The sequence below is a fragment of the Pararge aegeria genome, chromosome 5, assembly GCF_905163445.1.
Source record: "Pararge aegeria chromosome 5, ilParAegt1.1, whole genome shotgun sequence".
NCBI lineage: Eukaryota > Metazoa > Arthropoda > Insecta > Lepidoptera > Nymphalidae > Pararge > Pararge aegeria.
The window spans coordinates 9,290,071-9,302,213 of record NC_053184.1 but is presented as its reverse complement, the minus strand read 5'-3'; the positions used below and the strand labels follow the sequence as shown (position 1 = coordinate 9,302,213).

Here is a 12,143-nt window from a genome sequence, read left to right as displayed (position 1 = left end):
ACAACTACCCCCTCGTTGAAGACTCATCGAATTTAATACTTAATATTAAAGATTATAAAAAGGTTCAAATTTAAGTACCTAACGTATGGAGCGGTGTGAATCAAAATTACATATAAATGGTGCAGATTGTGCGCAGGTGGGCTACACTGAACAGGGCACAGACTACACACTTTACCTTGCTGCACGCGAGCACAGCGAAAGATTGAATTGGATACACGATATTCGAAAACGTAAGTATATAATATAGTTATTAACTATTAAATAAGGGGCCCTTAGGTAACGCCACTCAGTTGGATAATTTACTTACGAGACGTAAAGTTTATGGCGACGGCAGATCGAATATAGTTGTCAACAACCCTTCTCCCGCGAGTGTCGGCAGAGGCGACAATGGGAATCAGTGGTGTGCATTTCATACATGCACAAATCCATAAATACCTAAATAATTTTATATTAGTCGTATTGGAGGGGAATTTTTCCATTTTATGCCATGTACCGGCTTTATGCATGCCCTGGTCAAAAACCCTGTGCACGCCACTGATGGGAATATATGAAACTGGTGACGGACAGCAGCGTCCTCTTTGCTACTACTACCAACTACAGTGATCACGTGGTGATTATGGGCAAACACTACCATTGGGAGAGGCCCTTAGTCCACCAGTGGACTGTTATAGGCGGTTGATGATGTAAACCTCTCCCCGTCCGTAATTAAAATTTTAAAAATTACCTCTAAACTAGCTTTTGCCTTAGCTTTTGCTTCCCTCACGTTAAGTTCAATTTTTTGATTCGGGAATTTTACAAAGGTTAACTATAACTACAAAGGTTTACAAAAAAAGCCTTGCTGCTAATAGAAAAATATGAAAGTAAATTAAATAAATAAATAAATAAATATATACGACAATACACACATCGCCATGTAGCCCCAAAGTAAGCGTAGCTTGTGTTATGGGTACTAAGATGACTGATGAATATTTCTATGAATAATATACATAAATACTTATAATATACAGATAAACACCCAGACACTGAAAAACATTTATGTTCATCACATAAATATTTTCCAGTTGTGGGAATCGAACCCACGGCCTTGGACTCAGAAAGCAGGGTCGCTGCCCACTGCGCCAGTCGGCCGTCGAAATTACTTAAAAAATCAGAAATTAATCTTTAAAATTTTCATCTCCTATTTGATGCCTTTGGAGTAAGAACTTTGAAAATTTGTGAAACATATATTTCTTTATTTTCAATCGAAAAACTAAAGACAAAGCTTCATGGATGTAACTTGAAAAATAAAATGATAAATAATGACTTTATACAAACTGTCATCCCCCATTTAACCCTCTTAGGGTTGGAATTTTCAAAAATCTTTTCTTAGCGGATAGGCCTACGTTGTAATAACTATATATATGTGCAAAAATTCAGCCGTTCCGATCCGTTAAGTGGTTACAGCTGTGAGTTGATAGATCAGTCAGTAACTTTTGCCTTTTTTATATATATATATACATAGATGCCAAAATATCATGCTGTGAAAGGCAAATTAGTTTATATATACATAAGATCGTTCCCATAGTAAAATTACTCTTTTTTGTAACATAACACTGACTTAAAGATTGAAAATTACATTTCAGATTAACAGTCTTTCATTATAAAATGCGTTATTGTGGCTTATCTATTTATAAGAAAGAGGTCTTATACCTCTTTCGTGTCGCCGAGTATGAATGAATGAATGAATAGACTTTTATTGTACACCAAAGAAAAAAAATAGTTCCAGAGATATAAATACATGAGTACAATTTGGTGGCCTTATCGCTACATAGCCGAGTACCTTTGTTGGGTGAGTTTTCATGCGTGATCAATGATCATGAATGAATGTAATACGCGGATAAAGCATAAAGCAACGGTTTAAATCTTACTATTCCGGAAACGTAACCTATTATATATATTTAATTTTTCCATAAAATAGCTTTCTAAGTGTGAAAGAATCATTTAAATAGGTTCAGTATTTTTAAAGTTTATAAACAATGAAATCTTTCCTCTCTATAATATTCATATAGATAATGTACACCCGCTGCTTATAATTTTCACAAGGAACATTATTTACCCTGCCAAATAACAAATTGTCGTACCGCGTGACTAGAATTAGTAAATAAGTTTTTATAAAGATCAATAACACAATTCTCTACTTCTATATATATTTTTTCGAATTACAGGATAACAAACATTCTTAGAAAACATATCTCTGAATGTTTGTTATAGGAAATAAAAAAAAAACTCTCGAGTCTCTAATTTATCTTATTAACTTTTGACCCGACGACGCGGGAATCGATTCGTAGACGTCAAAAAAAAATCTTTTATATCTAAGTAAGCATAGTGTCTAAGTAGGTCATGAAACCAATTTAATACCAATTTGTTTATTTGTTTTATGAACTTGTTGCACAATCTACTATTTATACTGGTTGACGGATGACGACCGCTCATTGGTCGGTTGCCGTGAATCGGACTGATAAAATCATGGCTATCATTTATTTAATACCACAATGAACATGTAAGTTTAAACAATAACAATCTGTCCTATTGGTTATGAAACATATGCGGTTATGAAAAAATACTTCGACCGTCACCGATGATACCTTTACATTCGATTTAAGATTAATCCTTATCTTTATAAATTTCACGTTAAATCAGGCGAAGATTAATATCTTTGCGGCCTTAGTCATTTATCATTTTAAGAAAATATCCTTCGCCTTCCCCAGCCTAACAGAAATTTTTGCTTAATATAAGTTAGACCTGTACATTACTAGTCGCAAAGCTGAAGTTGGAAATGGGCGGGGCACATAGCTCGGAGAACCGATGGACGTTGGGGTTTCAAGGCGCTGGAATGGCGATCCCGAACAGGTAAACGCAGCGCTGGTCAGCCCCCAACGAGGTGGACAGACGACATCGAACGAGTCGCTGGCAGCCGCTGGAAACAAGCGGCCCAGGACTGTGGATTTTGGAACTCCCTACAAAAGACCTATGTCCAGCAGTGGACTTCAATCGGTTGAAGTGATGATGACGATGATGATGAATACATTACTAAAAGCCTCAACTCTCAACTCTCAGAAAATTTATTTGTGTCCTGCGACCCTATTTTTATAAAACGTAAACAATACTTTACTTTTACCGAACTCTCGGAAATATTACAATAATATTGAATCACTCTTAAGGATTGGTTTCTTAAACAAACACGTTAATTATGAGAGATTCTAGTGTAATCGTATGTATGATTATTATTGATTACCATGCAAAACACTTAAATACAAACAAGTCTTAGACTATTATTTATTTAATAAGTATACAATGTCACCGAGTAGGTAATTCCTGTTTTTCGAGATGGTCTCAACAAGTTCGGTGCAAGATTCTTCGTACATAAAAAAGTAATATAGGTAATTTAGAATATGGTGGAATTTATTTTTATACTAGCTGCTTTCCGGGTTTTTCGTCCATGTTTGTTACGTGATTTTCGATCCCGTGGGATCGAAAATCACGTTCCTCGTAGCTCGAGATTTGAAAAAGAAATTTAAAAAAAAAACCTGAGATTAACCCCTACAACCTCACAAACTTTACCACTTTATAATAATAGTACAGATTACAATTTATTAGTACCTGCTTCTGTTTTTTCTTATCTATTTCTAGACGTCTAAATGCGAAAGTGTGTTTCTTGTTTATTGTTTATTTATGCACGGATGCATTATATACTTACAATACATTTTGCTTAGAATACCGACTTTGTTAAGTATTACTAATACTAATATCATTTTTAAGTCTGCGCCTAATAAAATGTAGAACATTTATAGATACTTTCGTTGCTACTGTATAAAAGGCATTACTTTTTACTTGTCACCGACTTAAACATTTTGTAGAATATAATTCTTGGTGTTTAGATACTTTACAAAGACGGTTCCTTTTTATTAAGATTTTTTTTACATACACAACTTTTTTTGGGTAGGTTACTTTAAAAAAAAAACCAAAGAATTTTGTGGCGGAATATATGCTCTGCTCCAACCAGTTACACAGCGATTTATTACAAACTATTACAATAAGATCTATTTTACTCCGATGTTAAACTATTTCCATATTCGCAAACGACTCCTCGATTGTGACTGAGAAAATCTTAGACTACTGCTGCTGTCACACGTGTGTTGTAACTTGTAGTGTGCATATCGAACACGCGTCGCGTGCAGTACCACCCGGCGGTGTGGGCGGCGCGCAAGTGGACGTGCTGCGACGCGGAACGCCGCTCGGCGTTGGGTTGCGCGCTCGCCGCCGGCTGGCCGCTACCGGAGCCTGACTTCGAGCTCATACTCCACGACCACAAGCCTATCAACGAGAACGGTTTATGTGCGTATCCCTTGCTTATTCATATCCTATAAGAGTAACAAACTGCCTCGTTGGTCTAGTGACTAGCATGTTCGACTACGGATCACGAGGCACTGGGTTCGACTGGGTGTATTTCCTATTAAAGAATTCTCCGTGGCAGCCCCGGTTGAGGAAGTTAGCGGTGTGCCTTGGAGAGTACGTTATGCTGTTTGTCCCGGTTATTATCACTTAATTGTGGTAAAAGTCGTTAAACCCAACCAAACCAGAGCAGCGTATTGGGTCTATGCTCTAAAACCGTGTCTCCGAGGCCGAGAGGGACGAGGTCTATGCCTCGGGGGGGCCAGGCGGCGGATGATGGAGAGTAATAAACATCCACGCATCCACACAAATCCATCACAAATTTCCACGTTTCGGATACAGTGCGTAGACTCAAAAGGGACTAACCCTAAAGTAAGCTTAGAAGGGCGGCAGCGACGTGGCGATCTAGGCACCTCCCGGCTTCACGGGCTCCTGGCCTCGTGCACTAGAAGGAAGACAAGGTATAAGTTATTTTTTAGAATGAAAACTATCATGAGTACAGCTCATTTTATATGTGTAATGGTTCGAAACTTTTCTAGTAAGACGGCTGGAATCCCGCTTTCTTCGGTGATTACCCATCACCGAAGAAAGCGGGATTCCAGCCGTCTTACACTCGATATTTAAGAAAAATAAATCTAATTTAAATAATTAATCGGTAACTTAGGAGTCAGAGTACGGTATCTAATCCCGTCTACATACAATGCAGCTGAATGGTCGATTTTAGCTCCATCTCCCGATTTTGTTCGGTTAATGTAAATTAACGATTGTGTTCTAATCAGACTGTATCAAAACAAAATTATGCACACATTGCGTAATGTAAAGATGTTTTAAAATGTTTTCTATTAAGTATGTAAATTATAAAAGTCTTGCTAGATATAATTTAGATAATATGATAATTATACATTATTTATTTGGAAACTAATTTGCTCTAGAAACTAAAAACTTTTACCAATATTCGTTTTACTCAAATTCATATGGTTGCAGGTTTAAATCATTGGGCAGTAAAGACGGACAAGTAATTTAGTAAGCTAAACATTGTCATGCGTTTTGTTGGTAATCTACTAACGAATGGTAACAAAAAAATGTTTTTCATTGAATTAACAAAGATTCATGGTGCAGAGATTCACTGTGAGATTTTATTTTTGTGTGGCCGTGAATAAGAATGTTTTTGTCTTTTTGTGTCTGGGCCGCTAATAATAATAGCCTGCGCTTGCGTTGCTTCGTAAAGTTTCCGTCATACTGCAAGTGAATTGTACAAATTATTTTTGACCAATACATAATTGGTAGATCAAGTCAAATGTAAGTTACTTTGCCTATCATAGCCAGTAAGATAGCCATATAAAGCAAAAAAGTAGTTTAGATAGGCTTCGATTTAATATAAGACTAATGGGTATATGCCTAACTTATTGTTCGGAACTTATGATCAAATTTATGATTAACTGCAATTGATAAATGAAACTTCGCTGCCGCGGTCGATTTTTATAAATACCTATTTATCTGGCCGTTAAAGTTCTTGGCACCTCGCAAAAAATCTCTTATCTCAGAACTAAATAACTCAGTAAAAGAATGACTCACTTTACTCAGTACCGACTAATGAAAGGCTTCTATAACATTTTCCTTCTGTCCCATAGTTTAATAAGGAACTTTGGCAATATGTGCGCTTATGTCGAAAACTTATTTAAAAAAAAATGTCAAAAAAGAATCGACTTCGCAAAACAAATAAATAAATATTTTCTGCAACATTGTTAAGTCGGTGGCAAGTTGGTTCTTTTTTGTCATTTTTTTCTCGCTTTTGCAATTATATCAAAGTAATAATAGTTAAAAGTTAACTGCTCATAACCTTCTACAAAATATGTCTTTTTCCGAAGTAGGTCCCTTTATTGTGACGAGCATAAATTGCTTCCCTACTTCATACCATAATCAAAGTGCAACTGGTATAAATGCTTATTATTGTATAGTTTCGGTGGCTGTCCTTGGTCGTCATCATCAGTTTTACGTGGCTAAATGGTACTTTTCGAAACAAAAAAGCTCGAGTTATATAAAAAAATACTCAAATCGCTATAGGTGTTCCCATAATATATTTGAAGAGTTCCCTCGATTTTTCCAGGATCCGTCCAATAGATCTTCACCGAATCAATTTGGCGCCACCTCTGAGATATGATATACCAAACAAAAATAATCAAAAAAATCGGTTTTTAATTGGCGGAGTAATTGCGTAACAAATATACAAAAAAACTCTCCAACAACACATTCATTGCTCTGACAGCACGAGGAGAGCACACGATAACATTAACGCATGTTAAATTTCTCGAAGTCATGTCATATGTAGCGTTAAATTTTGATATATTGTTAAAATTCTAGACTCTTTTTTTAAAACAATGTTGACTTAGTGTTATTAATCTTTCAACATTATTTCGTAATTCGGTTACACGTTGTATATATTGGCTAGTTGTTGTCCACGACTTTTGAGTCGAAGTTATAATTTTTTTTATAGTAACAAATGACGGACCAAGCAGATGGTCCATCCGATGGTAAGTGGAAAATCTCTATATAAAATATGGTTAGACTACCACTCATACCAATGTGCTTTTTATTTCAGAATGATCAGTTGGCAACTGAAATTCGATAAAAATACTATATACGGGAACAGTATAGGCACTATAACAAGCGTAATAAAAAGAATCAACGCTCTAGTTGATGCTTTATCGTACGCTTTGTGCGTTTATGAAGTGACAGTTAGGTTCAACTGAGACGTCAACCGTGATGCGTAACTGTAACCGGCACTCGACTTACCGCACTATTGACACATGATCTCATTTTTTATCCGTCACTTTCTTATTTGAAAGTGAAATGAGATACGTTTATAATCGCGAGTATTGTTTAAAGTTGCGCTAACATAACCTGATAGTTTTTTAATTTATTATAGTACTATATATATAGTACTAAAATACATATTTAAACTGTATTTTTTAACTTCTATCTAATAAATCTCATAATCTTATCTAAGCTTCAGATTAACATACGGTTAATATTATAGTATAGAACATGTAGCCATCGCGATAGGATTTGAACAAGTCTGCAATTAATTGTATTTTATATTCACGGTGGGTTCTCGTCATTGAATAACATATTCTGTTCCTATCACTCAAATGGCTAAGGCCAGCGGAGTGAGCGAGAAAGTTTTAACTTGCGTTCGCACTACGGATGGTGAATGTAGGCCGAGTACCTACTGCCTTACGACCATCTTTTCTGCTCTCGCTCGTCTCGTGGAATATAAATCTTTGTTTACCATGGCAGCTTTAAACTTAACGTGGGTGTTGAGTTGAGTAAATTATTTATTATTTTGTATTAACATCAAAATAATACTTTGTTAATTTTGTTATGTTCGAGAAAACAAATTTGTATAAAGTTAAACATAGAAAATGCGTTGGTACCTACTGCCTACGTGTAATTTTTGACTCAAAATTAAAATAACCCCACCGATTTTAATGTAAAGAAGTTCCCTACCGTGCATGAGATTATAGTAAAACTTTTGTGGTTTATCAAAATCAACCTCTCATGGGGTCACGAAATTTCGATTATTTTCCACATCGTGATAATTAAAAATTTTTGTTCGAGCGGTATAAAGTTGAAACTCCTAAAATAGTTTTAATTCAAAAATAAAAACCACCGTTCGGTAATGTAACGTAATATACGTAAAAGGAACTCCACAAGCTGGTTTAACGGCATGAGTTGAGGCTGTATTGTGTATTCCGCTTTAGCTTTGCCACGGTACGTTGACACGCGAGCCCACAGTCTGTCGGCAGTGTCGCGCGCGGACGTCCGGCCGTGTTGTTCTCTCCCCATGTTTCAGACCAAGTCTGAAGACGAACCGATGGTTACCAAGAAGAAATCTAAAATACCATGTCTATCGCTGTCATCTTTCCTTCCTGCTTTAGAGGGTACGATATAATATTTATAATGACCTTTTTATTTTTTCATATGGCCTCGCTGCCACCAGTTGCGTTTGCGTTCACTCGTTGCACTCACTTTCTTGTCTTGGCAGGTGTAATTTAATGCGTTTATGAAATTCCCAGTGATTCGGGTTTCATTAAAGTGTTACTTGTGGTGTTAAATTTAGGAGTTTAGTGTGTATATTATGTATTTCAAAAATCCAGTGGCCAATTTATATTTTCCGGCGTCCTGCGTTTCGATGTGTAAATATGTTTATGCAATGTAAGAAGTTTTAGTTTGAAATTTTTGTTCTAAGTTATTATATAATATGTTCTGGTTTGTTGAATTTAAATCTACAGCTTCACTGTACGTCTTGATTTTTATAAACCAAAAAATTTGAACGCCTCTCGATTTTATAATTTTGAAACACTGCAAAAATGTTTTATACACAAACATTACATGCTTAACCCTGAGTATTCGGTTGTTACTTAAAGTTCGTTCAATGAAAATCCTATTTATCCAATACCCACGCACGGAATAGATGTTAGGCTAAATGAGGAACCTACTTTCGCTTCTTTCAATTTTATTTCGATAATCATACTTTGATTCCATTGTCATTCCGTTTACCAATGAAACTCATAAGAGATTATAATAGTCTTAGAGCGTATGAAATAGTCTTATAAATTTAGATAACTACTTAGTTACTACTTAGTAAGGGGATCGCCCCTTAAATTTAATTTTGATGACTAAGTAGTAATACTTAGTTATCAAAATTCAACTTCGTTATCTTAAAAGTTAGGAATGGTTTTTATCTCGCTTTGATAACACCAATTACATATTTAAAAAATTTATGCTATAAAAATTTGGTACAAATTCACATTTTCTACAGTCCAAAAAGAAAAAATAATGTCTTAGATCGTCTTACAATCGCCCGTTCCCTCATTTCTTATGCTACCTTTGTGGTATCTAGAGTCTTCTTTAAAGAATTTTATGCTACTTTAGCATCTTTGACAGGTTTTTGTAAACAGGCCTGCCAATTATTGAGTCATACATTAATTTACTTTCACAGTGATGACTTATGAGCCACCGAGTATCTACATGGTAATGATTATTAAATTAGACGCAGCTATTGCTAAATAAAACACATTTTGATTTGTTTCACTTCTAATTATAATATTAAGTACCTACTGATATGTTTTACATTTGCGTAACGAACTTGCCTTAAACACATTTTATACATTTACTGTCATGTAACTGTAATTATTGGTAAGGATCCACTATTTCATAATTTGCAGTTTCCGTTATTGTCATTGGGGGCATGCCCGGCGGGGGCATCACAAGTGTTTTGAAGAGTTAGGCTAATGCAATCTATCTTTTTCATCTTTAAACGTAATTGTTAGCATAGTGAATCTATAGCAAAGATTAGAAGAAGAAGAATAGCATTATTACACTACACTGCACTATTGCATGATGGCGAATATTAAAGTACAAGATTCTAAATTCTTGTAACTACATTTAGTTAAACTGAAATAGAACTTTGCAAAAAGTCTAAGGAAACTGAACCGGCAAAAATTGCAAGAGTTCGTTGACAGGCGTAATTACAGTAGGTACCTATTATTGCCAAGTTTCTAGGTATATATACAAATATAGAAACTTGGACTAAAACTAAGATTGTTCTTGAGTTTTTTGATGATACGAGGTTATTAAATTTTATATCCGCCTCGTAGATTCGATTGTATATTAACTAAATAAGCAAACCCACGACTTAAAGAGCGAGCATAATCTTAAACATATCAATACTAAATCAAAGAGCTCAAGCATGAGACATCTTCCTAAAATGTTCCAGGAGTTGGATTTTCAGCAGACTGTTACTCTGGTTGTGGCAATCAGGTGATAGTTACATTTATGATCTCATTAGCATTATTTAGTGTTCTATGGATCGTAATTCTAGTCTACTTTTCTGGCGCAGTTGCAAGCGCTGTCTTTTAAGTGGGAAGTCACGGGTTCGTTTCCGTCTTGATCAATTTGGGAATTTACAATTTCGGAATTTGCTCGGGTCTAGTCTGCTGCTGTAGGAGGCTACCAACGTCGCCGGTCGCCAGACGCTTAACATTTTAGACTGCATTTTCACTAACTACCAGGTGGTAGACAGAGTCAGGGGGCTAACTTAAAGTGGACTAAATAAAATGATTGTATTATTTATAACATAAAAAAGATGAGTATGTAACACCAGCTAAGAAATGGGTTAATATTCTTCGAACGACTAAACAAATATTAAACATACTTCAGAACCATCGAACTGAAATCCAAACTTCCAAACCCAATCAATCATGTCATTCATCATATTATTTCGCGTTATTGTGTGCTGATAATAATAAGAACGTACCTACGCTCAATTAAACTGAAAATACGGTCCCCTGTAAAGCTGATTAGCGTGTCACGATTCCCGAGATAATTATGTCCATCATTTTCTGTATGAGATGAGACAAATAAATGGGTATACTTGATTAATAAGCGCATTGATAATACACAACCGTCTTACGCGCATCTAAGCCCGGGTGGTCTAAGAATCCCATTAAAAAAGATCCCAGTAGGCTTAGTACAAGATTTGATCGCTCGAAATCGTGGAGTTCTTTTCGAGTGTGGAAAGTTCTCTCGAAAGTCCGAGCTAATGAATTGTAAGCAAATTATAGCTTTATACTTAAAGCATACTTAAAGGAATGAAATAGATCTTATATATTTCACTCCGATTTTCAAATGTAAAGCTCGCTGACAAATTTTTAGCTCGGGCTTTCCAGAGAACTTTTGTAAAACAAAAATCCGAAGAACAGAAGTACAGGATTTGCGACTCTAAAACGACGCCTCGTTTGCGAACGAGCAAATCTTATGCTCAGGCTACAGCAGGGCTAGCACGGGCAGGAGACAAAAATTATATCCCCCGATTATATCCCCTGACAAGGGAGATAATTAACGTGCCCACCTGCTAAATCACTGGAACATGGAATAGGAGAAGTTTACCCCCGTTTATTAATACACATATATTATTTAGATTTTATTTTCACTTATGCGCCAGTGCTCTGAGAGTTGATAAAGCTGTGATAAATTTATATCCTTTCCCCGGGGATATAATTGTCTCCTGTCCATGCTAGCCGTGCTGGTGTAGAGATAAAATATTAATGGCAGACACACGGGGATCAAATTTGTATATATCAGGGGTTCAAGATGTTTAAATCGTTTACACAGCGGTCACAGCGGCGGTCACCATGCCGGGAGGTGGCGCGCCTCCAGGGACACCGTCGGCAAAGCTCAAGGTAATATACACATACAAACATACATACATTCACAATATTATCAATCCAATACCGGCCCAATACTCTCAGAATGAGAAGAGTTTAAGCCGTAGTATGCTGACCAACTGCGGATTGGTAGAATTCACACGCCTTTAAGAACGTAATGTAGAAACTAAAGCATGCCGGTATCCTCACGATATTTTCCTTCAACGTTACAGCCAAGGATATTTTAAATGCTAAAATTAAAACGAACATAATCCCTGCGTTTTAATTTCAATTTAAAGGGACACTAACCCTTACACTGAGCACTAGGCTATCACTGCTAAAATTATATATAAGGTAATTAAGATGTTATATAAGCCAAATTAAATATGAGTTAGAGTGATGTGATTACCTTAACTCATGTATTGTTGATGGGACCACAATTGTAGAATGATTTTAAACTGACTTGCGAATTGTTGTTGAAACTGCTTTGATTTTTTATTAATC

General features: G+C 35.9%; 1 protein-coding gene across 3 annotated transcripts in view; it reads left to right on the top strand.

Moving 5' to 3' along the window:
• LOC120623785 (tyrosine-protein kinase Btk29A) overlaps positions 1-12,143 on the top strand; it is a 33,946-nt gene that overhangs the window by 7,782 nt on the left and 14,021 nt on the right. The window contains exons 4-6 of one of the 3 annotated variants that reach the window (XM_039890019.1): positions 137-230; positions 4,189-4,374; positions 11,608-11,675. In XM_039890019.1, coding sequence (XP_039745953.1) covers positions 137-230; positions 4,189-4,374; positions 11,608-11,675 — 348 coding nt within the window. Of the gene's footprint in view, positions 1-136; positions 231-4,188; positions 4,375-7,706; positions 7,753-8,405; positions 8,647-11,607; positions 11,676-12,143 lie in introns of those variants that run through there. The other 2 variants (XM_039890020.1, XM_039890021.1) reach the window with 2 other exon arrangements.